We start from the raw sequence: 23,819 nt of genomic DNA on the forward strand, positions 1-23,819 counted from the left end.
AATGAATCAGAATTTCCAGAAGCCCCATGGCTCAGTATTTCATTTTCTAACAGTCACCTTAGATGATTCCTATGATTAGACAGTCTGGGAAATCACAGTATAGAGGAAAGACCACAGGCTTTGGAGCCTGACATACCAAGTTTCAAAACCTGGCCTTGTCCTCTATTATAGGTGTGACTTTAGGCAAGTTACTTAACAACGAGTCTGAGTTTTCTAATCCACAAGGTTTGGACACTAGTTATGCGAAAGGTTGTGGTAAAGTTCAGTATGCCTAGCCATGTTGGGTGTTCAGTAAGTGCTAGCTTCTCTGTCCTCCTGCTCATCTTGCCACAGGAAATGACAAATACAAATATTTGAGGGGATTCTGATGAGTCTTTTACCCTAATGGGTCCACTTCTGTTTCTAGGGCTAAAAATCTGAGTACTGGATCACTGTTTGATCAATTACTTGGGTTGGCTAATTTAAGAGTCTCAGGAGCAAGTCTAATGACTTTTTCTGGTTTCCAGAGGCTTAATGAGGTCCTCCTATCTAAAACAGATACACCATTATGTGGGGCTTCAAAGCCCAAGCTATGTGACGGTGGCAAAATTATCTGAACCTCTGTTTCCTCATCTGTAAAACAAGTGGTGCTTAAATGTTTGCCAAACTGAACCCAATATACATTATTGATAATATGTGAACTAATAATCATTTAAAATAATTAAACTTATACAGTTTTACAAACATTCTTATGAACAAAAAGGAGACAGCAATAATAGGTTGTAAGTGAAATGAGACAGAATGGGATTTGCTCAAATACACAATAAATCAGAGCTTAACATCCAAGCAAAATTTCTGTGCAGTATCAATTGTACCTTTTTTAAATTAAATTTATTGGAGTAACATTGGTTAATATAACATGATACAAGCTTCAGGTGTACAATTCCAGAATACGTCATCCGTATATTGCACCGTGTGCTCACCACCCAAAGTCTAGTCTTTTATCACCACATATTTGACCCCCTTTACCCTGTGCATCCTCACCCCAATTCCCTTCCCCTCTGGTAACCACCATACTTCAACTGTATCTTAACACATAGTGTTTTGGACAAGTTTGGAGTTGAATTCACTTAGGAAAAAACAATCCAAACTACTCAGTCATTAAAAAAATATGTATATATATTTAAAAAGTATCATAGGTATAAACACAATCTGGCAGCAAAACCGTTCTGTAAAAGTAATCAGAAATATGGTTTCTAATTACAGTTCCATAATTAATTCTAGCTACATATGTATTAAGCATATATATATTTAAAAGATCATTTTACTAAAAATTGTTAGTATTAACTGTTCAGATAAGCTATAAAATTAAAAGAAACCTAAAAAATTAAAAAACTAAAAACCTGGGAACATTCATTCAGGATAGAAGAAAAAGTTACCCTCAATTCTTAAGAAATAAGAAAAAAAATCCCTCAAATCCTACTAAACGGAATTTAAAGAATCATAGCTTTTTTCTTGATTTATTCAAATTATTCATTAAAGCAACTGAGTTTCATTTAGTTCCTACCCTTTGCTTGTTATGTTTATTTCCAGACATTTAATGTTTTCACTGTTATTTTGAATGAGATTTTTCCATTATCATTTCTAACTAGGAATATTGATTTCTGAACATATTTTGTATAGTATCACCTTACTAGATTACCATTAGTTTTAACAAACCCTTTTAGCATTTTCCTTAGATTTTTCTAAGCAGATGATTATATATATCATCTATGAATAGTAATCTTTTATTCTTTTTTTGAATGCTCTGATTTTCTTGTTTAATAGCAAATTCTTCCAGAATACAAAAGTGAAAACAGCAGGCATGATGCTGGCTATTGGTCTGATATTTTTAATAATATTAAGGACACACCCTTTTACTCCCATTTTTCTAAGTTTTTAATTGAGAATAGACACTAGGGGGCAGCCGTTTGGTTAGAGCACAGTGCTCATAACACCAACATCGCCGGTTCGATTCCCACATGGGCCAGTGAGCTGCAACCTCCACAACTAGATTGAAAACAACTTGACTTGGACCTGATGTTTTTTGGAAAAACACACTGTTCCCCAATATTCCCCAATGAAAAGAGAGAATAGACACTGAATTTTAGCTAATGCTTTCTGACATTTTTTAACTTTTTAATTAGAAATGATTATAGGTTCACCAGAAGTTACAAAAATAGTACGAAGAGTTTCCATATACCCTTAATCCAGTGGTTACATGTAACATAAGTTCCTGTCAAAACCAGAAGATGTATACTGGAACAGTGTCCAAACTTCATTCAGATTTCACTGGTTTTACATGTTCTAGTGCAGGGGTGTCCAAACTGTGGCCCGCAATCCATTTTTAATTGGCCCGCAGCAAATTCCAAAAATATATTTAGTTTACTTAAATAAACCAGGTGAGGCAATACGTACTTCACCTCGAGTGAGTGGCCCGGCTGTTTGTGTATTTTACCGCATATGGCCCTTGGTGAAAAGGTTGAAAAAAGTTTGGACACCCGTTCTAGTGTGTGTGTAACATATACATATAGGTTACTATATCTGCCACCACAGTAAAGATACCGAACATTTCGTAACTACCAGGATCCTGTATGTTGCCCCACTTACAACTACACTTCCCTCCCTCCCTCCCTCCCTCCCTCCACTCTTTCTAATCTTGGCAACCACTAATCTAGTCTTCACTTCTACAATTTGGTCATTTCAAGAATGTTACATAAATGGAATCATACAGAATGTAACCTTATTTTTTCCCCATTCCGCATATTTCCTTGAGATTCAATAATTCATTCCTTTTAGTTGCTAGGTACTATTCGATGGTGTGGATGTACCACAACTTTTTTTAACCATTCACCCATTGAAAGACATTTGGTTTCTAACTTTTGGATATTACAAATAAAGCTGCCATGAACATTTGTTACGGACTTCTGTGTGGACATACAATTCTCTGGGATAAATGCCCAGCAGTATGACTGCTTGGTCACACAGTAAGTGTATGTTTAGTATTTTAAGAAATGGCCAAACTATTTTCCAGAAGAGCAGTATCATTTAACATTCCCACCAGTAATGTATGAGAGATCCAGTTTGCCTACATCCTCAGCAACATTTGGTATTGTCACTATTTTTTATTCTGGCTGTTCATATCGACATGTAGTGATATCTCATTGTGGGTTTTTTTCATTTCCCTGATAATGAACCATATTGACATCTTTACATATGCTTATTTGCTATCCATAAATGTCAATTCACCTCTTTTGTCCAATTTCTAACTGGATTGTTTATCTTTGTTACTATTAAGTTTTGAGTTTACATATATGTATTTTTCCCCCTAGATACAAGTCCTGTCTCACATACAGGTTTGTAAATATTTTCAGCCTACCTGTATAGCTTGTTTTTTCATCCCCTTAGCAGGATCTTCTGCATACAGCGAAAGTTTTTAATTTTGATGTCCAATTTATTTATTTTTCTTTTATCAATTGTGCTTTGGTGTCTGATCTAAGAACTTCTCAGCCCACTACCCTGAAGATCTTCTCCTATGTCTAAAATCTAAAAGTTTTATAGTTTTACATTTTATATTTAAATCCATGATCCACTTTGAATGCATTTTTGTGTAAGGTCTGAGGTTTATGTTGAGGTTCATTGTTTTACCTATGGATGTGTGATTGTTGCAAGTACCATTGTTAAAAAAGCTATCTATACTTCCTTCATTGAACTGCTTTTGCACCTTTGATAAAAATCAGTTAGCCATACTTGTACAGGTAGGTCTATTTCTGGGTTCTGTATTCTGTTCCATTGATCTTTGTGTTTATCCCTTCACCAATACCAGAGAATTTTGATTACTGAAGCTATAAAAGTATTAAAATCAGGTGGAGTGATTCCTCCCACTTTATTTTTATCTTTAGCTATTTTAGTTCCTTTACCTTTACAATTTTTAGAATAAGCTTGTGTTAAACTTATAGAAGAATTTGGGGAGAATTGACAACATCTTTACTACATTGAGTCTTCCAATCTATGAGCATGGTATACCTCTCCATTTATTTAGAACTTTGATTTCTTTCATCAGTATTTTTTAGTGTTGCACATACAAATTCTATACATGTTTCATTAAATTTATACCTTAGTTTTTTTTGAGCAACTACGAATGGTACTGCATTTTTCATTTCGGTTTCCACATATTCGTTGTTAATATATAGAAATTCAATTAAATTTTTTTAAAAGATTTTATTGGGGAGGGGGAACAGGACTTTATTGGGGAACAGTGTGTACTTCCAGAACTTTTTTTTTTTCCAAGTCAAGTTGTTGTCCTTTCAATCTTAGTTGTGGAGGGAGCCGTTCAGCTTCAAGTAGTTGTCCTTTCGGTCTTAGTTGTGGAGGGCGCAGCTCAGCTCCAGGTCCAGTTGCCGTTTCTAGTTGCAGGGGGCACAGCCCACCATCCCTTGTGGGAGTCGAACCGGCAACCTTGTGGTTGAGAGGACACGCTCCAAACAACTGAACCATCTGGGAGCTCAGCAGCAGCTCAGCTCAAGGTGCCATGTTCAATCTTTAGTTGTAGGGGGCGCTGCCCACTATCCCTTGTGGGACTCGAGGAATTGAAATGGCAACCTTGTGGTTGAGAGCCCGCACTCTAAACCAACTGAGCCATCCAGGGGGCAGCTCAGCTCAAGGTGCCATGTTCAATTTTAGTTGCAGGGGGCGGAGTCCACCATCCCTTGTGGGACTCGAGGAGTTGAACTGGCAACCTTGTGGTTGAGAGCCCACTGGCTCATGTGGGAATCGAACCGGCAGCTTTCGGAGTTAGGAGCATGGAGCTCCAACTGCCTGAGCCACTGGGCCGGCCCATACCATTTCCTTTCTGCTTGAGGAACTACCTGTAGTCATTTCAGGGTCTCCTATAGCCAAATTCTCTTAGCTTTCCTCACTGCTTTAATTGCACCTTCATTCCCAAAGGATATTTTCACAGGATATTGAATTCTGGGGTGACAGTTCTTGTCTTTCAGCATTTGAAAAAGTGTGCCATTTCCTTCTGGCTTCCATGGTTTCTAACGTGGGATCTGCTGTCATTTGAATCGTTGTTCCCCTACAGGTAATAGTTCGTTTCACTCTAGCTACTTTCAAGATTTTATCTTTACTTTTCGTTTGGTTTAAAAATTATTTCAATTGTGGTAAAATACATATAACATAAAATTTACCATCTTAAGCATTGTTAATGTACAGTTCAGTGTGTTGAGTATATTCATATTGTTGTGCAACCAATCTCTAGAACTTTTTCATCTTGCAAAATTGAAACTTTATACCCATTAAACAAGTTCTGATTTCCAAAGGTTTGATTTTGATGTGTCTGGGTGTGAATTACTTTGGGTTTATCTTGTTTGGGGTTGAGTCAGCTTCTCGAATCTGTAGGCTTGTGTCTTTTGCCAAATTGGGGAAATTCCAGCCATTAATTCTATAGGTCCACATTTTTTCTCTGCTTTCTGAGACTCTGATGACATGAATGTTAAATTTTTTGTTATTATCCCCCAGGCCCTTGAGGTGCTCTTCATTTTTTTTTTCAGTTCATTTTTTTTCTCTGTTGTTCAGAGTGCACAATTTCTACTGCTCTACCTTCATTTTTATTAACACGTTGCGTACGGATCACGAGACTCTTCACGAGGGATTTAAACCCCGCCATACGCAACGTGTTAACTCTTTCCTGTCATCTCCATTCTTCTATTGTTCCCATGTAGTAAGTTTATTTCAGTTACTAATTACTAATATTTTATTTTTCAGTTCTAAAATTGTCATTTTCTGCTTTGTATCTTTTATTTTTGAAACTAATACTTCATTTGTTTCAAATGTGTTTGTGATTGCTCACTGCAGCATTTTTATGGCTGCTTTAAAATCCTTGTCAGATATTTCCAACATCTGAAGCATCTGGGTGTTGGTGTCTGCTGACTACTTTCTCACTCATGTTGTGATTTCCCTGGTTCTTAGAATAAGTTATCTTCAATTGTATAATGGACATTTTGGAGATTACAAGACTCTAGATCCTAGTTAATCTTTTTTTAGCAGGCTGTCCACCAGTTGAGGTGTAGTGTGAGGGCTGGGTGAGTGTGCATGTACCCACATTATGGTTAAAAATGCACTATGGAAAACTGCTATAACATTATAATTTTTCCCTAAAGATCAAATTACATCTGTTTATATCATTCCTAGCTAATTTATCTTGCTTCATGTTTTTCAACTGCTTGTCTAGCTTAGTACTTTTAGATTACAGTATTCCAAAGGAGAGAATTCTATTTCATTTTCACCTAGTATTATACTATACATACTCAGAAGAGCCAGGGGGGAAAAATGCCTTTAAAACTTTTTAATAATCCAAGTTTCTTTTTAATAATCCAAGACAAATTTTATTATTTACTTGCCTGTGACATTTCTCTCTTTAAGCAACCCCCTTTACTGCTACCAACATCCATTCTGATAGTTATTTTTCTTGAATTATACCAATAGCCAGCAGGAATTTGAAGAAAAGGAGGCAAATAGGGCCTCTTTTGTGAATTTTTACTTCTTTAAATGAAACACCTGAATGTCTTACTTTATTTGAGATGAACTCTTGAAAAGAATTCATTTATCTGTTAATGTATTTAATTTCATATATTCTAGACCTTTTGTTTTGACTGACCTTCAATTTATAACTGTATTTTTGCTTTAAAGAAGACACTATAAAATAATATAACAAGACTGAGGAGACTAAGGAAAAATTTAACTGCCTCAATCTTTGCCTTCGTTCTATAATTTTCTATAACTAACCTTTAACTGCTTGTTTCTTAGGAACTCTACTTTAGCTGGGAGAAAGGGTGGCACAGGTGATGAGGTATCCTAAGGTATTTCCACAAAACGTAGGGCTCTATTAACCCAGTTGGAAAACCACTCTTCTAGGAAAAGCTTTGTATTTATCACATCTAAAAATAAAGAAAATCTTTTAAAAGCATGAATTGAAACTAAGTTTTCTGAGAAGAACTATGTATAACATTAACATAGATAAGGATCTTCTATAACAGAATTAGAGCAAAACTCCATAAGTCCCCAAATCAGTAACAAAATAAGCACAAGAATTACCATGTTTCCCCGAAAATAAGACCTAACTTGAAAATAAGCCCTAGCATGATTTTTCAGGATGACATCCCCTGAACCTAAGCCCTAACTCATCTTTTGGAGCAAAAATTAATATAAGACCCGGTCTTATTTTTAGGGAAACACGGTATATATACAAGTAGACAATAAGCACATGAAAAGATCCTTAACATCCTTAGTCACTAGGGAATTGCAAATCAAAACTACCTCACACATATTATAATGAAACAGACAATAACAAATGTTGGTGAGGATGTAGAGAAATTGGAACCAGCATACATTGTGGGTAGGAATGCAAAATGGTACGAGCAAATTGGAAAACTATTTGGCAGTTCTTCAAAACATTAAATATAGACTTACCATATGACACTGCAATTCCACTCCTAGGTATATACCCAAGAGAACTGAAAACATTAGTTCACCAAAAACTTGTATACAAATGTTCATAGCAGTGTTATTCATAACAGTCCCAAACTGGAAACAATCCAAATGTCCATCGACTGATGAATGGATAAACAAAATGTGATCTATCCATACAGTGGTATATTACTCAGCCAGAAAAAGGAATGAAGCACTAACACATGCTATAACATGGATGAACCTTGAAAACATTATGTTAAGTAAATGATGTCAGACACAAAAGACACATATTATATGATTCCATTAATATGAAATGTCCATAATAGGCAAATCTATAGAGACAGAAAAAAGTTGATTGGTTGCCTGGGGCTGGGGGAAAGGAAAGACTAGGCAGTGACTGCCAATGAGCATGGGATGAAGAAAATGTTCTTGAATTAGACAGTGGTGATAGTTGCACAACCTTGTAAATATACTAAAAACCAGTGAATTGTATACTTTACAAGGGTGAATTTGTGGTATGTAAATCATATCTCAATTTTTAAAAAGATTCATTAGGGCTATTTGATCTAACAGTTTGAAAATCCAATAGGGGAAAATAACCCATCAATGACTGTGTAACTTTTCTTTAAATTTCCTTTCTAATATTGTGGCAAGATGATTGGCAACTTTAGCAGGTTAAGCCATATCCTGTATTCTGGTACTCTGAGAGAGCGTCAAATAGATTTTTCTGTAAAAAAGATGCAAATATAAAAAAGTAAGATTTAAGCTGCTGCAATTAAAAAACAGAGCACAGTTACTCAGCACACACCTAGGCGTTTCTATATGGAGAGCTGTTAAATAACATCTAGGCAGCCCTTCTTTTCCAAATACTATAGTTTTTGTTTCAAATGTTCATTTGTAAGACAGCTATTCAGAAATCTCAAAATATTTTCCTATTTTATGTCAAAATGCTGTTCCTCAGGCCAGCTCACAAAGCCTATTTAACCATACTGTATTTGGAGAGTAATATCGATTTTATTTTTCCAACTCTACCTACGAGGTATGATTAAAAGATATGGTGAATGTTCAAAAAACATGTTATAGTTAAAGACACATTGCCATTAATCCCCCTCAAAACACTCCCCTCATTTCGAACACACTTATCCCACTGTTCTTGCCACTTTCTGAAGCAGTTCTGGAAATCCTCTTTCGTGCGTGTCTTTACTTCATTCTCCATCATGACAACGCTCCATGTCACACACAGCTTCTGGTACGGCAATTTGTGTCGAATAAAAACATTATGGTGTGTCCTCATCCACCTTATTCATTGGTGTGGATCTGGCACCATGTGATTTCTAGCTCTTCCGCAAAGTCAAAATGACCACAAAAGGTAAACATTTTGAATCGATTCAGGACATCGAGGCAGCCATGACAGCACAACTAAAGACACTCATGAAAGAGGACTTCCAGAACTGCTTCAGAAAGTGGCAAGAACAATGGGATAAGTGTGTTTGAAATGAAGGGGAGTATTTTGAGGGGGATTAATGGCAATGTGTCTTTTACTGTAATAATTTTAAATTTAAACATTCACTTTTTTATCACACCTCGTATATATTCCTATAAAACATCTACTCATGCAGACCACCTAGAACCTCTCTCCCCTGTAGGAGATTTCATCTAGACTGAATCATCAAGCAGGGCCGACTAGTGGAACACCAAAGGAATTTACAATCTGTGAGACTAGGGTCTGAATCCTGCCTCCTCCACTTACTAGCTGTGCAACCATGAATAAGTGACTTAACCTCTTTAGGCTTCAGCTTCCTCATCTGTAAATTGAGGATAATTATGTCTTATCTCATTCAAATTGATATACAAAAGTATCTAGTCAGAGGGGACACTCAGTAAATGTTAGTCTCCGAGATATATCAATCCCCTTTTCCAGTAGTAATATAGCACAGTGTAGTGAACAATGCAACATTTTTTGATAGCCCATTTTCCCCAATGTGTAGGTGTCATTACTTGAATGAGAAATGTCACTGTAAAACTAGTCAAGTTGTAGAAAGTGCAGAATGGTGGTATGAGGGGCATGCACCACCTAGGAGGGCTTATCAAATTTTTCAGGGTAGGAGACAGACAAAACAAAGCTGATTAAACATAATTTGAAAAAGTGTATTAAATATATTTTTATTTAGAAAAACTTTTAGCCTAATTTCAATACACAAATAATAGAAGGTTGAGTTCAAAAACACTGGTGTAGAAAAACAGGGTTCAATTTGTATTAATCCTATAATCTAGAACTGCACTGTTCGATGTGGTAGGCAATAGCTACAGGTGACTATTTAAATTTAAGTAAACTAAAAGTAAATTTAAAATTCAGTTCCTCAGCCACACTAGCCACATTTCAAGTACTCAACAGCCACATGGGGCTAGTGGCTACTGAACAATGCCTATGGAGAAATTTATTTTTCAAATGACTCTTTCCCATTATTTTGTATTGTTTTCAGGTAGACACCTCTGATCCTAAATATTAAGAACTGAAATAACATTCTGGTAACTGAGGTTTTGGTATAGGTTTTACAAGATTTCTGGAGTGAAGGTTTCTCTCAAAACACTGCGCTTGAAATGTACTTCAATCTATTAATGTCAAAATGATCTTTTGCTTCAGGCTATCATTTGACATCTGCTTCTAACACATATCAAATGACTAAACCAAGTTTCCTATAACAAGCTTTGTGGACCAAAGGATTAGAGGCCAAGCTCACAGAAATCTAGATGACCACGTCAGATTTGAAGATAAAATTGTGATCATATATAAGATAATAAAAATCAATTTACATGGTGGATAAAACATTAGTTTTTAAGGTATATAAGAAACCATGGATATATTAGTTAAGATGGGGACATCTGATTTCAGTTATGCTATTGCTGTAATTCTATGTATACTAACAGGATAAGAATGAAATATAAAAGCACTTTTGGATTTACACATAAGTGTAGGGTGTCTAACATTCAGGAAACTAGCACTATTTCATGAAAAACAAAAAAACAAAACACAACCCCACCTCCCCATACACAGAAAACAAACCAAAAAGACAATGTGGAGACCTGACTCCAGGTGGGGCAGTAGGCTAGCTTTTAGTCTTGTAGCTGCCTGTTCTTAAGTTCATTCACATTCCTTTCTAGCTGACACCTTCAAGAAAGGAAGGTAAATATGCACAATAGGTAATGCCAATAATTGAGCCATTTTGTTATGGTATGTTGGAGCATAAAATCACTGTTTATTAGTAGGTAATATGCCCATCAAATACCTGACCCCAGAGGTATATGCATATGATGGACAGAGATAAGAAAATGGGTCAGGGCACTATTTTTAATTGTTTGCTAAGCTGTAAGTTTAAGTTTTTTTTAAAGATGAAGTAACAACATTCCAAAGTTAAAAATGGCTGCATCAAAATATCATTAACCCTAGCTGTATGTTTTCCAGTAACTGCCAGTCAGAAGCAATTAATTAAAAAAGGAGAATGGGAGAAGTAGGCATATTGACAGCAGCATAAGGTAGCAAATGATAAAAGGGGCTCCTTAGAAACTGTGAATATTAGATATAAGTTACAGAGCAAGCCATGTAGGGGCCATATAGTAGGGGCAATTAGCTTGATATTAAGGTAGATTATGACCATTAATTTTCAAAACGTTGAATAAAAATGTTTAAATTATTTTAAACTTTCATTTATTATATTTAAATTTTAGTCCACTATTAAGAAGGAAATTGTACAATTTAATTTAGAAATATTTCAATTTAAAATTAAAAAAACTCTTGACAGTTAAAGAAAAAGCTTTGATACAGTCAATTAAACATAACAGCTCATTTCCAGGCAATACTGGATCATGTTACTATAGTTATCAGACTTCCCAAAATTGTATTCTGCAAAGCATTTGTGTCCTTTGAGACTGCAATAGATGGTTCAGAAAAAAGGGGTTCTGACATCAAGTCTCAAATGCTGTGGGCTACATCCTTTTTGCAAATTCATCACATACAACGTCATCTTAAAAGTTCTAAAAAGTTATGCAGTAAAGACATTGGTCAAATCTTGTTTAACTCTGTAATTCCCAAATTTATTTGACTGTACCACTCTCGTTTGGTGTTTTTGGAGGTGGGAGATGGTTGCTGGGGCACAGATACATCTTTAACATGTCCAGAGACTTCTCAGTTAAAAATACTGCTATGTACTATTTAAAGCTCCTTAAGTATGGCAGGTGGCCGGTTAGCTCAGTTGGTTAGAGCATGGTGCTGATAACACCAAGGTTGCCTGTTCAATCCCCGCATGGGCCACTGTGAGCTGTACTCTCAATAAAAAATTCTGAAAAATTAAGTTTTTAAAGTTTTTTTTAGTATAAATACCACATAATAGACCAAATCCAAAGGATTATATTTCTAGACAGGAAAACCCAGTTACTCATGTCATATTAAAAAAACACACCTAACAAATGTGCTTATAGAGTAATGGGGAGGGAGGTGTACCATATTAATTTCTGTCCCTATAAATGAAATTAACAGAACTAATGGATCCTAAAATGAAAAAAGGTATCCATATTTTTTGGGGTATGTTTTAGAAAGTTAAAATTCTACCCACTGACACTATAAATTGACTTTATCCATTTCTTCAGGGACACACTTCCTTCAAGAGGTTGACATACAGGATATACCATATTTCACTGATTTATGAGGCAACCATCATGTGTAGAAGACACTATTATCTCATATATCACTAAGGAAAAAATCCCACTGCTAATTAAACAATGACATGCTATGGATTGTGAGATGCCTTCCAATTTGAGCAGTGTTGAAATGTGAACGCACTTTCCTTTCTTCTTTCTTCCACACATATTCTTCAAAATGTTCTTTACCTCTTTTCCCCCTTTAAAGACAATAACAAAGAGGGGAACAATACAAAAAGGGACAAGATTCAAGAGATTTCTGTTCTGCCTCACCCTTACAATTATATTCAGATATTATAATGGCTCTGTTTAAACAGATCAATCAAACAAATCGTTTTTAATTGTTCTGCTTGATTCTGAAGAATTACCCCAGAGGAAAAACACAGAACTTCCTCAGACAGTTGTCAGAGAGATGATTCATTATAACTATTATTTATTAAACACTTAAACCATGTACTGAACCAAGGGCTTTACATATATTATCATTTCATTTAATTTTCACCACACCCCCATGAGTTAGATATTATTTGCATCCCTATTTTACAGATTAGGATGTTGAAGCATAGAGACATATTAAATAACTTGCATAAGATTACAAAGTGATGAAGTGGCAGAGCCAGGACTCAAACCCAGGTCTTTATGGCTCCAAAGCATATGTTTTTTAACACTTCGCCATACATCCAAATAATCCCACAAAGTGCCTTCCAAATTTTAAGGAGATAAGTAAAATTTAAATATTTAATTGCTAGTAACTAATGCATTTGCTTAAAATAGGCCAAATGTATTAAATAATAGTTATGTTCTATATGGATATATTTATTCTGAATCTGTTTTATAAAACGTATATAGTACATTTGTTTTTGTTAACTCAACACATTTTACTTAACAATTAAGATTTACAGTTGTTTTATCTTTGCTTTTACACTATTTGGTATTAAATTGATAAACCAGAATATCTGAGATCTGATATCGTTCCAGATTAATGATACAGGAAACTGTATCAACTCTGATGGGGGAGGGATCTAATGCCAAGTATTAAAATCCAGTTGCTTGTTTTTTCTTTCTATTATGTGAATTGGGGAATGGGATGTGAAATATATATATTTGCACAATTGCATTCCAATGTTTTAAAGCTTGTTATCCACCAAAACACATACACAACTGCACTATCACACTCATGCATTACTGAGACCACCAAGATGTCACTGTCATTCGTACACTGTAATCTGATCTACTGAGTCTAAAGCATCCAGTCTGCACTGGTGAATTGGGCCACTTGACATCACACATCATTCACAGTCTGGAAGATCACATGTCCCTGAGCATGGAACTCTAGAGCAAATCTTGTCAATGATCACAATGGTATAAATTTTTTAGTAGATGATAAATTTTTTAAAAATCTTCAGAACAATTCTTCTGCAATTCAGACTTCTGATAAAAGGATCTGCTGTATTTTTGATCATTCTATAATTTATTGAATGTCATGTCCTTGGTCAAGAATGCACATCCCAATTATGCCACTTCTTATATAAAAATAGGACACACTTATTGTGATTTCCAGAAACATACTAAAGAAAAGGCAAAGTCTGCCTATATTTTCTTTAATTAGGTAAGTTTATGTCTTTAAATGTACCAAAATTTAAATTTAAATGTACCAAAGAAGTTTCACATTTTGGATCAACCCCATTAGTGTAGGATCAAGCTGCCAAAATAAAGCAAACTTTCCTAAATTTTAGTTTAACAAAGACTGACATCCTATATTATAATCACTGAAAACAATGAAGTGTTCAGTAATGTGTCACAGTTAACTTGACAGTTGACATGTAACAATACCTGTCCTCTCCTCAGATCTTCACTTGGGGGAAAGAAAAAAACCTGAAAGGTGGTAAAAATGAAACAGGAAAAGCAAAAAAAAAAAACTTAATAAAACATATTTTTGCAAAATCAATGATCATACTTTTATATTTTCCCCTACAGATGAAATATAAGAAACCTAATATTTATACAGTAGTACTATAGAACCCAATGTAATTTTTGAGGTTAAAAATGGCTGCACATCCACTGAAGATAGTTTCTAACACAAGGGTCTCGTTTCTTATAAAGAAAATATTTATGTAGTTACCATGTTTCAATGCATTATGGGTATTTGTTATTTAAAGGAATTCAAGGTGGCTATTTTTATACAACATATTTCTATAAAGCAAAAATAACATCCTTAATTTTATTTTTGAAAATTGCTCATATTTAATTTTATTATCATCTATCCTTACTCTATTGAAACTGAGAAAAATGTGTCATTTTAGGTCAAGCTTATGATCCAGTACATGTTGTCCCTGACAGCAGTGGCAAGGAATTTGTAGAACAGAACAGCCACAATTCTTTGAAACCCATCTCCTAAACAGTTCAACATTCAAAAACATACTAGCATCTTTAAATTAACTCATTAAAGAGTTTTAAATTCACCGGGACACTTTAGAACGCTATTTTGTTTTAAATCTTGCACCAACCTTGACTTTGCTCACATAGTAATTCCTTTATTATCCTAAATTTGCTTCTTGAAACATTCGGCCTTGTTCTAGCCTACCATGTTCTGACCCATGTTTGAGTTCAACCACAAGGGTTTTTGTTGTTGTTTTGTTTTGAGCACCATGAGACCCATGTGAGGTCTTAAAGCAGGAAGGCTAGGTAAAGGAGTGAAGAAACTGCCTATGCTTATGGTGAGGTACTCAGGTCTTTTAAGATTGCTCATATTTCAATGTAAGACTAAAATGATAAGAAAAGAGATAAGATTGATAATCACCCTACTCCTGACCTTCATAATTCATTCAGCGGACATCTACTAGGTCCATAATCTGCATGTGCCAGGCACTGTGTTAAGTGCCCAGGATACAGAAAAAAAAGTTCTACTAGGGATGATACCACAAATGTAAATTCCTATAGAGACCAACCCTGAAATCTTTCAGTCTGGAGAGGAAATTTTTTTATGTATTTACTCAAGTAAATGAATATTTTTAAAAATGACTTTACTCTGGTAAAAGACAATTATTCTCTGCCAAGAATTTACTGGGGAGGAGATGGCACAATAATAGTAGGCATAATATTAAGTCCAATATTAGACTTCTGAATGAAAATTCTCAACCTTTTCCTTACTGGCTTCAATAATTTCAAATTTGTATCAAAAGTAATTTACTTGAAACAGCTGAACAACCAAAGGCAACAAAATATCTAAAGGCAATTTGTTAAAACTAGTTTTAATAAATCTAGGCAACACTGGCTGTATTCGACATACCTTATGCCAGAATATCAGAAAATTCTTTCAAAATGGCAAATTGTGTAATCCTATCTGCCAGGTTCTGGAAACCATGACAGTAACTGAAATAACTAGGTTTTAACAAATGAGACCTCTTATAATACCATAATTGTTTCTGAAAAACACATGACCTCTAACTACTGGCTTATTTATTTATACCCTGAATTTTTCCACAAAGGGTTTGAAGCAGCTACCCTAATATAAAGCAAAAGAACATGAATTATATTCACCTGGCTTTGAATTATGGCTCTGCCATTTACTATTTATAATCTTTGTGCCCTTAACTTCGGAGATTGTTTCTTAATCTGTAACAATGGGAACCATAATCCTCTGTTGGATTATAAGAAGGAGAAAATGAAATAGTAGCATGTAGCACAGTATCTGGCATATAGTAAGTGCTAAATAATCATCAATTTTGTGCCTTCCTTATCCAGGTATACGCTATTCAGAAAAAGGATAAGGTAGAATTTTAAGTGATTTTTTTCACACATTGGTACGTGCCAAGCAGAAAAGTGGATTGGTTATGAGTTGCACATGTTAACGTTTGCATCTAAAAATTAGGCTCAAAGCAAATTCCATTTCTTTCCTCAAGGTCAGCACTTTGAGAACATTATTAACCTTTTAGCTATATTATTTAATGCAAAAAAATTTCTGAGGGAAAAAAATGAAGAGCCCCCTGGAATACTGTTCTTCACATTATCAAGTCAAGCATTCTAAATTTGATTTTCTTATAAAAGATTTATAGTATTAGTCTGGCTAACATAATTTTAAATGAAATTCTCGTAATTCTGCCAGTCTTAAAAACATGATTTCTTCAAAAAAAAATTTAGGTAACATATATCAATGTCTTTTCAATTGACGAACAGCGTTTAGTTTAGGGTTTTAAAATACGATCCAAATCGCAAAATACTAAGCACCAATCGTAAGCACTATTACAACTCTGTTTGCGTTAAGCAAAGCAAGTAAACACTTTATACAGCAGTGGAGGTGACTAGGAAAAAATTGAAAAGCGATTTAAACGGTTCCCCCTGCTTTCCCTCCCCTCCGTTATACCCGAGAATGCAAGTGTCCCGCATCTCAGATCAAACTGAGCCTGGGTCTTACTGACGTAACCAGTAACCCTATCCACCTCTCACACTGCGGAGGCCGGCAGGGCAGCGGCTGCGGCCAAGTACACCACTCATCAGAGCCTGTCCCATTCCACCCCCGCGTTTCAGTCATGCTTTCCAGAAATGGGGTCACTCACTCAGTAACTATTGCACACACGTAGCCTATCATCCTGTAATCCCCCAAAGTCCGCTGCGGGGACAGAAGACAGCAAAAAGTCAAGAAGGAAGAATCACAGACGCGCCACCATCAGGAACTGATTTTCCACTCGAAGAGGAGCGCTGATGCCCTGGAATGGGTCTTGTCTGGGTTTTTTCGCAGACCCTGAGTTGGTTCTGGGACAAGAGGCGGCTGTGAAAACCTCGGTGCTGTGGTGTGTCCGGGGGAAATTCTATTTTGCCCTGTTTGGGGTATATCTGGGTTTCTGGCACTCGGGTGGGTGTCTCGGGGACGGTCACTAGATCTCGTGCGAGGAAAACCAGAAAGCCCTTTACGGCGGCCGCTGATCTCCTTTAATAGCACTCTCTCACCTCCATGGACAGGAAACTCAAGCTAAACTCGCAGGGACCGGGTCCTCGATAGAACTGAGCGACCTCAGAAACGGTGGGGGTGGGGGTGGCGGGAGGGGATGGAGGACCTCAGGCTTCCACTTTCTCCTTTGCAGCAGGAGAAACCGCTGCGGCAGTTCGAAGCAAAAACCCTTGGTTGTCCTGCACCCCAACCAGAAACCCCCACAGGTCGTTATCCCTGCCCTGGGCCGTTCTTGCCCCCGCGCGCCAGTCTTCCCGAAACAACCCTGTCCCTGGACGGGACTCGAGAGTCCCTGCTCCCTAGTGAACCCAATTCGTACTTCTCGCTCATCCCTCAAAGCCACCAGGGTCCACCGAAGCTTACAACCAGGCAGGGCCAAACTTCCCAACTCTTCGCCGGCCCCCGCTCCGCCTCGCGCTTTCCCCACGCAAAGTTGATTAAAATCGGCTTCTTGCAAAGCCCCAGCGCCCACTCCAAACCCCACGCGCCACCACACCACAGCCCCCATAGCAAGGGAGGGGAGGTGAGGGTGCGGGTGGGAGGAACAGAAGGGCAAACGGACCAACCCCAACAACCCGAACCGGAATCCCGGAGCGAGGGGAGACGCGAGAGGCAAAGGAAGGGGCCGAGTGGCCAGCTCCGGGGAGGGAAGCCAGCCGGCGGGGGCGACGGGAGGGGGCGCGCCGGCCCCCGCCACCCCGCTGCACTCACCTCCGCGCTGTCGGACGGGCTCTCCACAGCCATCTTCTGCCACGGGTCCGCCAGCTGCGCCAGCGGCATCTTCCCCCCCGGCCCGCCGCCTTCACCGCCTCCTCCCTCCCCGCCCGCCCCGCGGCCGGCCCCACTCAGTCGCTGCCCGAGCCCCACGGCAGCGGCGGCAGCAGCAGCAGCAACAGCAGCAGCGGCGGCGGCAGCAGTAGCAACAGCGACAGAGGCTGCCCGAGAGAGGGCTCGGTGTCCGACACCGACCCTCGAACACCGCGCGCCCGCTGGAGACGCCCGCGCGCCAAGCGAGAACCTCGCGCCGCTGCCCGGCACCGGGTCTCGCCCCTTTCTTCCTCTCCTCCTTCCGCCGCGGGGACTACAGCTCCGCCCCCCACCGCGGGTTCCCGCGCCCGCTCCCAGCAGAACAGCGGCCGCCGCGCGCTCCCCTACTTCCGCTCACAACATGGCGCCTTAGCGATACCTGTCTCTCAGAGCGAGGCTCGGCCACCGCCGCCACCGCGCGCGCACCCGGGGGCGGGGCTTTGTGAAGACACGCCCCCGGTCGCCACGCTTTGCTCCTCCCTCCTTCTTCGCCCTAGCCTCAGCTTCTGGGCCTCGCCTATTTTCAGGAAGGGCGAGCCCCAGAGATCTGGGGGCGTCGGCGGGGGAAAGAAGAGGGGGGAAAGCAGGAGGGGCGAAAGGGTGGGAGCTTTTGAACAGCCTTGGGTCCGAGCAGGTCGGAAGCTCCTTGGGGATGTAGCGAACAGTGGTACCCGCCCAGATGAGGAGGGAGATGGGAGAGGCTCAGGGGGCACAGTCCGGTGCCAAGGACCCGGAGAGCGGGTATGGGGTGTCTTTTCGTCTTGACTCCCCCGTGGATGCGTTTGGGTGAGCCGAGTCTATGGGCACATCTCGTAATGGCCAGGACCTGCCCTCTCCAGGGTCACACGCTGTGCATTCACCTGCCCCCCTCCCATATACACACCGGGGACACTGAAGGCTTAGTGCCTGGGAGAACCCTGGGGGTTTGGCTCTCGGTTTGATTCAAGGCTCTCTATATTAACGCTCTTGTGTTATAATTTTAATATTTGGAATTCATTTGTCTTGCATGAGTCGTCCTCCTCTCCCAAGTCCGCAGAGCCCTCGGGCTTCAGCCTCGACCCTTAAATCCCCCCACTCCTTGCTGCCTAAATCTTCATGAAGGAGAAAACAAGGAGGTTCCTTAAGGCTGCCTGAGACTCTCGGCAGAGGTTGGGGAATTATTCTAAAATATCTTGTTGGCAGGAGTCCGGGGTTCCTGCTCCTCTGTTGACTTTAAATAAAAGATTAAATTAAAAAAAATGAGGCAGGCCGTGGGTGGAGGAGGGGGAGAGAGGGAGGAGTTCTAACTCCTGCCCAAGATAGGGAAGCCCTGGGTTGAGGAAACTCAATCCCCAGACGGCGACGGCGCCCAAGAAGACAGGGCGAGCGTGTGGGGAGAGGCCTGGGTGTCTGAAGTAGGTCCCGGGGGCTTGGGTGAGACCCCGTGTGCCCTGCGCCAGGTGCCGTGGCGAGCTTACTGCCCCCAGGCAGAATTGTGCAAAAGTCGCCAGGCAGAGTGGAAAGCTACGGCAGCCACTGGCTTATCGCCCTACAAGGAGAAGGAAAAAAGTAAAGGGAACTCTTCAGGCTGTAGTGCCTTCATTCCCTCAGGCCTCGGCCCAGGCGTCCCGGGCTTCCCACGCCTGGCTACCACAGCGCGTCCCCCGCTGCGTTCCCAGAGCACGCCTTTTAACAGCTCCCTCTCATTATCTCGGGACCCAGACACCTGGAGAGCCCTCGCCTTCCTCCTGAACGCAGGTGTGGGGATGAGGTTAGAGCCCCACACCTAGCCGGCCAGGTCTGCGCGGGCGGGGCAAGGTTCTTGCTAGGCCCAAGAGAATCAGGTGTTGGGCTCTTTCTGCGGCCTTCCCCGGCTAGCCCCTTGGCACAGGCCACCTGAAGAGGCTCCATCTGTTTAGGGAACCCGAAGAGGCGACCGGAAATCCTCGCTACGCGCCCTCTGGCGCAGCCTTGGACTCAGGGGGACAGCTCAGGGTTGAGCAACATCTGGGCAGGCTCAGTGGTCTGGGGGGGTGGGAAGGATTTAGCTCGTGATTTTCTCACCTCCGCCAACATGCTTGATTCAAGTGCTGCAAATCCAATCTGGACCCTAACTCAGATAATTTGGCAGCACCTTCTCCGTAATTCCTGACATGAAACCAGCTTGCAGAAGTTTGAAGACAAGGAGTTCTGTATTGTTTGGCATTTGTGTACAAAGTGCCTAATTTATGTTTCGTATATAATACATTGCAAAGCCACATTACCATTTCTTATAGAGAAAAGAATTTGGTCAATTTGGTCAGTTTAAGGTAAATTAGCCCCCCCCCCCCCGTGATCAAATTATTCCAATTAACAGTCTTGCTTTAGTAAAAACATATGTAGTTGAAAGAGACAATTATGTGTCTAACACTGTCCAGTGCTAATTACTCCGGTCAAAGGGTGAACTAACCTTTTAGAAATGAATCAAATTGTATACTTAAAAGTTGATTTCAGTATCAACTTCTATTCATTTCCTTTTACCTTGAGATCTAGAAGAATAACTTTTAAAGTAAAGTTAATTGATCTGAAAAAGTAATGTGAATAGTATCCACATTGCAAGAATTAAGCGTTAAATAAACTTTTAATGGGCTAAAGTACTACTAGCACAGCTGCCTTACACATAGGATCAACTTGATAAGTATGTGTGAATTGACTTAGAAAAACACTATTATCATTCCTTTTGCCTCAAAAGAAAAGAACATTTTTTTCTTTGGGTCAACAATAAGTTTTTTTCGTTTTTTTTCTTCTTTTATTAAATCCAAGAGTGGCGCAACCACTATGTCTGGCTGGGAGAATTTGGGGAAATCAAATGAGGCTGGGGGATATTTCTTGTAAGTGGCAGCAAAAGGAGTTATTTGAACATAGAAGCTGATATTACCCTGAGCAGGATTCCTTTTGTTGTTGTTGTTCTGTTTAAGAAAGAAAAACTCTAAGTGTAGTTATTCAAAGAATAGGTGCCTCTAGAGATCACCCTGTGCTGGCTAACATGGTGGCTACTAGCTACACGTGGCTCTTGAGCATTTAAAATAAGGTTGGCTGGTGGCAATTGAGATGTGCTATAAGTGTAAAGTTCATACCAGATTTCAAAGACTTAGTACAAAAAAACACAACAATGTAAAGTATCTCATTAATAATTTTTATATTGACCACATGGTGGAATGACATTTTGAATATATTGAGTTAAAAAATTCATTAAAATTAATTCCACTTTTTCTTTTTACTTCTTATGTGGCTACTATAAGTGGCTTACTTGTCAAGATTGGCATTATAGTTCTATAGGACAGTGCTGCTTTAGAAATTTCCTTTAACATTGATCCTTCTGTGTATTCCTACAAGTATTCCTATAATGTGATATCCTCACATTACAATGTCTTTTGGGGCTCCTGGGTGCAAAATCAGCAGAAAGGGCTGATTTAGTTATCTACTTATTCTATCCCCCCCTCGCCCCCACATGCCTTTTAGTCAGAACTAAAATATTGGAAAGTTATTACTTGAAACTACAGCAAAGGGAAACAGCAAACCTCAGTAAAAAATATGGACTAGATTTCCAAGAAATCATTCCTGATGTATGACAGGACAACCAGATTTAACCTCCTCTGTCCCCAACAATTTCCTGCTATAATTATAACCTTTGTACACAAGTTTAAATGGGCATTTACTTAACAGAATAACATTTGTTCAAAAAATGGAGTTACATCAGTCTGGAAAAGTTACAAGATGACTAACTATGGCTTATGGCACAATCTCTATCTCACATATATCCAAAATTCATAGTTCTTTTACATAGAGGTTTGTCACTACTATAGAAAACCCATAAAGATTCATCACCGATCTGAAAAAGCTTTCCCCTTTACATTATTTGAAGCATATTTATTTTTCTAACAAAAAGAAAAGGTAATCTCTAGAAACTATTTAACTGTTTCTTTCCAGAGAAAGAGAAAGATAAAGCTTAGGCTCAAATTTTATCTCACGTAAGACAATAATGAAACAATATGTGGTGACATTTTTCATGTGTATGAATTTTGTTTTTTCTTTCAAATTTCCCAAATAAAAATAATTAAGAATATTTTCCTGATTGACGCACATCTCAAGAAATAACAGGAATTTCTACATCTATTTTAGAGAATTTAAATTTTGGAAAATGTAAGGCTCTTCTCTAGGTTCCCCTTCAGATATAAAGTTTAGTATTTCTAGAGTTGCATATGGTAAAAGATGCTCATAAAATCTATAAGGAACTAAGGGGAAGGCATTCTATGATACAAATACTTGAAATGTTTACTTTAACATTCTTCCTAGTTAGGCAATATGGGATTATGTGTCCAAACTCCAGGGTCCTTTATGTCTCTAAGCTTCAGTTTGAAGGTCTACAACAGGATCTGGTCCAGAGTAGTCGCTCAATAAACATTTGCAGAATAAGCTTTGTTTTCCTCATTTGAAGATAAAGATAATAATAACCACCTCGTACAACTGTTGGGAAGATTAAATGAAGATAATGTCTGTAAAGCATTAAGCACAGTGCCTGCCACATAGGAAGCACTCAATAAATGGAGCTATTGTTATCAGCTTCAGAAAATGAGTATTCCTGCATACATAATGTAATTCAAATACTTCACTCTTGAAAGTTATTTCCATTTGTTGTGTGAGCATTTTATTATGGCATAATCTATTTCTTTAGGGCACTCTTGTATCACAACACTAACGATACTGAGTAACTTCCTGTGGAATTCAACAAAAGAGCATGTCGGGTGACTTACTGTTCTGCTTTTCAAGCCACATATGTTGAAATGCAAATGATTACAGGTCAGTTGCCTCATAGGCTATGATCAAAACTTTGTTTATATAATGCTCAAAAGAAACTAACAAATGTATGATTCAAAGTTAACATTACCTGACTCATACTTATGTTGGGAGGATGGGAGGAACAGGGAAGTATGGAGAAAGGTCTGTGTCAGACACGCTTTAATGTTTTCTTTTATTGGTTTCCAAAATGTTTAATCCTTAGAGGTGTTATTTTGTTTCAGAGTTGTTTGAAGAGAAAGAATTATGGGGCTTTGAGACTTGACAAGGAACTGAGAAGCCATTCTTGGAGCTTTAATAAGCTACTGTTTTTCTTCAGTTTTCATTTTACTAGAACGGAAAAGACCCACAAAATGTTCTTGTTTATAAACATTTATCCATAAGAGAGAGATAATACATTAAAATTTCATTTTCAAAATGATATTAAAACGGCTGCCTTAACATTAATCAAAAATCATAGTATACAGTATTCCTTCAGAGGATAAACATTCCTGTTTCGTAACTACCAATTTAGTTTGGTTGGTTACAGCAGTGGTTCTCAAATTTTTTTCAGTCCACAAACCATTTTAAAGCAAAAATCCAAGGACCACCAGTTCCTACTCATCACTATGAGAAAAACCCTAAAGCTTTACGGAACTGTTGTTCTAAAGCATAGCTGTTATTGTGGTTATGTTCTTTTTTCAAAGTTTATATTTGTGCTTTTGAATGTAGATTTGAGTCTGCAGCGAGAAAAGATACTTCAAAAAATATCTTGACTTCTTTTAGTGACTTGCATTTAAGACTAACCCATAATCAGATCTTAATTGGGGAAGTGACTCTGGAAAAGCAATGGAATTAAATGGAACTCTATTCCTTGACCACCAACTGAACCCCAAATCCCTACGCTTGGAAAATCTGCGGCTTTAATTACAAAAATCATGTGAATGAGGCAGCGTCAAATTAAGTCTATTGCTGGAAAAACTGGCTGTGGATTAATAATGCCATATTTGTTAATGAAGTATATTTCCATCAAACAAAACATCGATTATGATTTCAGTAGGTTATTTTCAAGTCATATTTCTGGTAA

General features: G+C 38.6%; 1 protein-coding gene across 7 annotated transcripts in view; it reads right to left on the reverse strand.

Moving 5' to 3' along the window:
* RPS6KA3 (ribosomal protein S6 kinase A3) overlaps positions 1 to 18,278 on the reverse strand; it is a 112,813-nt gene extending 94,535 nt beyond the window's left edge. For 3 of the 7 annotated variants that reach the window (XM_019755407.2, XM_019755404.2, XM_074324159.1), the window contains exon 1: positions 17,843 to 17,962. Coding sequence is in view for 2 of the 7 variants with exons in the window: in XM_074324161.1 (XP_074180262.1) it covers positions 14,017 to 14,058; positions 17,843 to 17,911 (111 nt within the window). In the remaining 5 variants the exon portion in view is untranslated. Of the gene's footprint in view, positions 1 to 14,016; positions 14,059 to 17,842 lie in introns of all 7 variants that reach the window. The other 4 variants (XM_074324161.1, XM_019755409.2, XM_074324158.1 and 1 more) reach the window with 4 other exon arrangements.
* Between the last annotated feature and the right edge of the window lie 5,541 nt (positions 18,279 to 23,819).

The sequence above is a fragment of the Rhinolophus sinicus genome, chromosome X (genome assembly GCF_036562045.2).
Source record: "Rhinolophus sinicus isolate RSC01 chromosome X, ASM3656204v1, whole genome shotgun sequence".
Classification (NCBI taxonomy): Eukaryota; Metazoa; Chordata; class Mammalia; order Chiroptera; family Rhinolophidae; genus Rhinolophus; species Rhinolophus sinicus.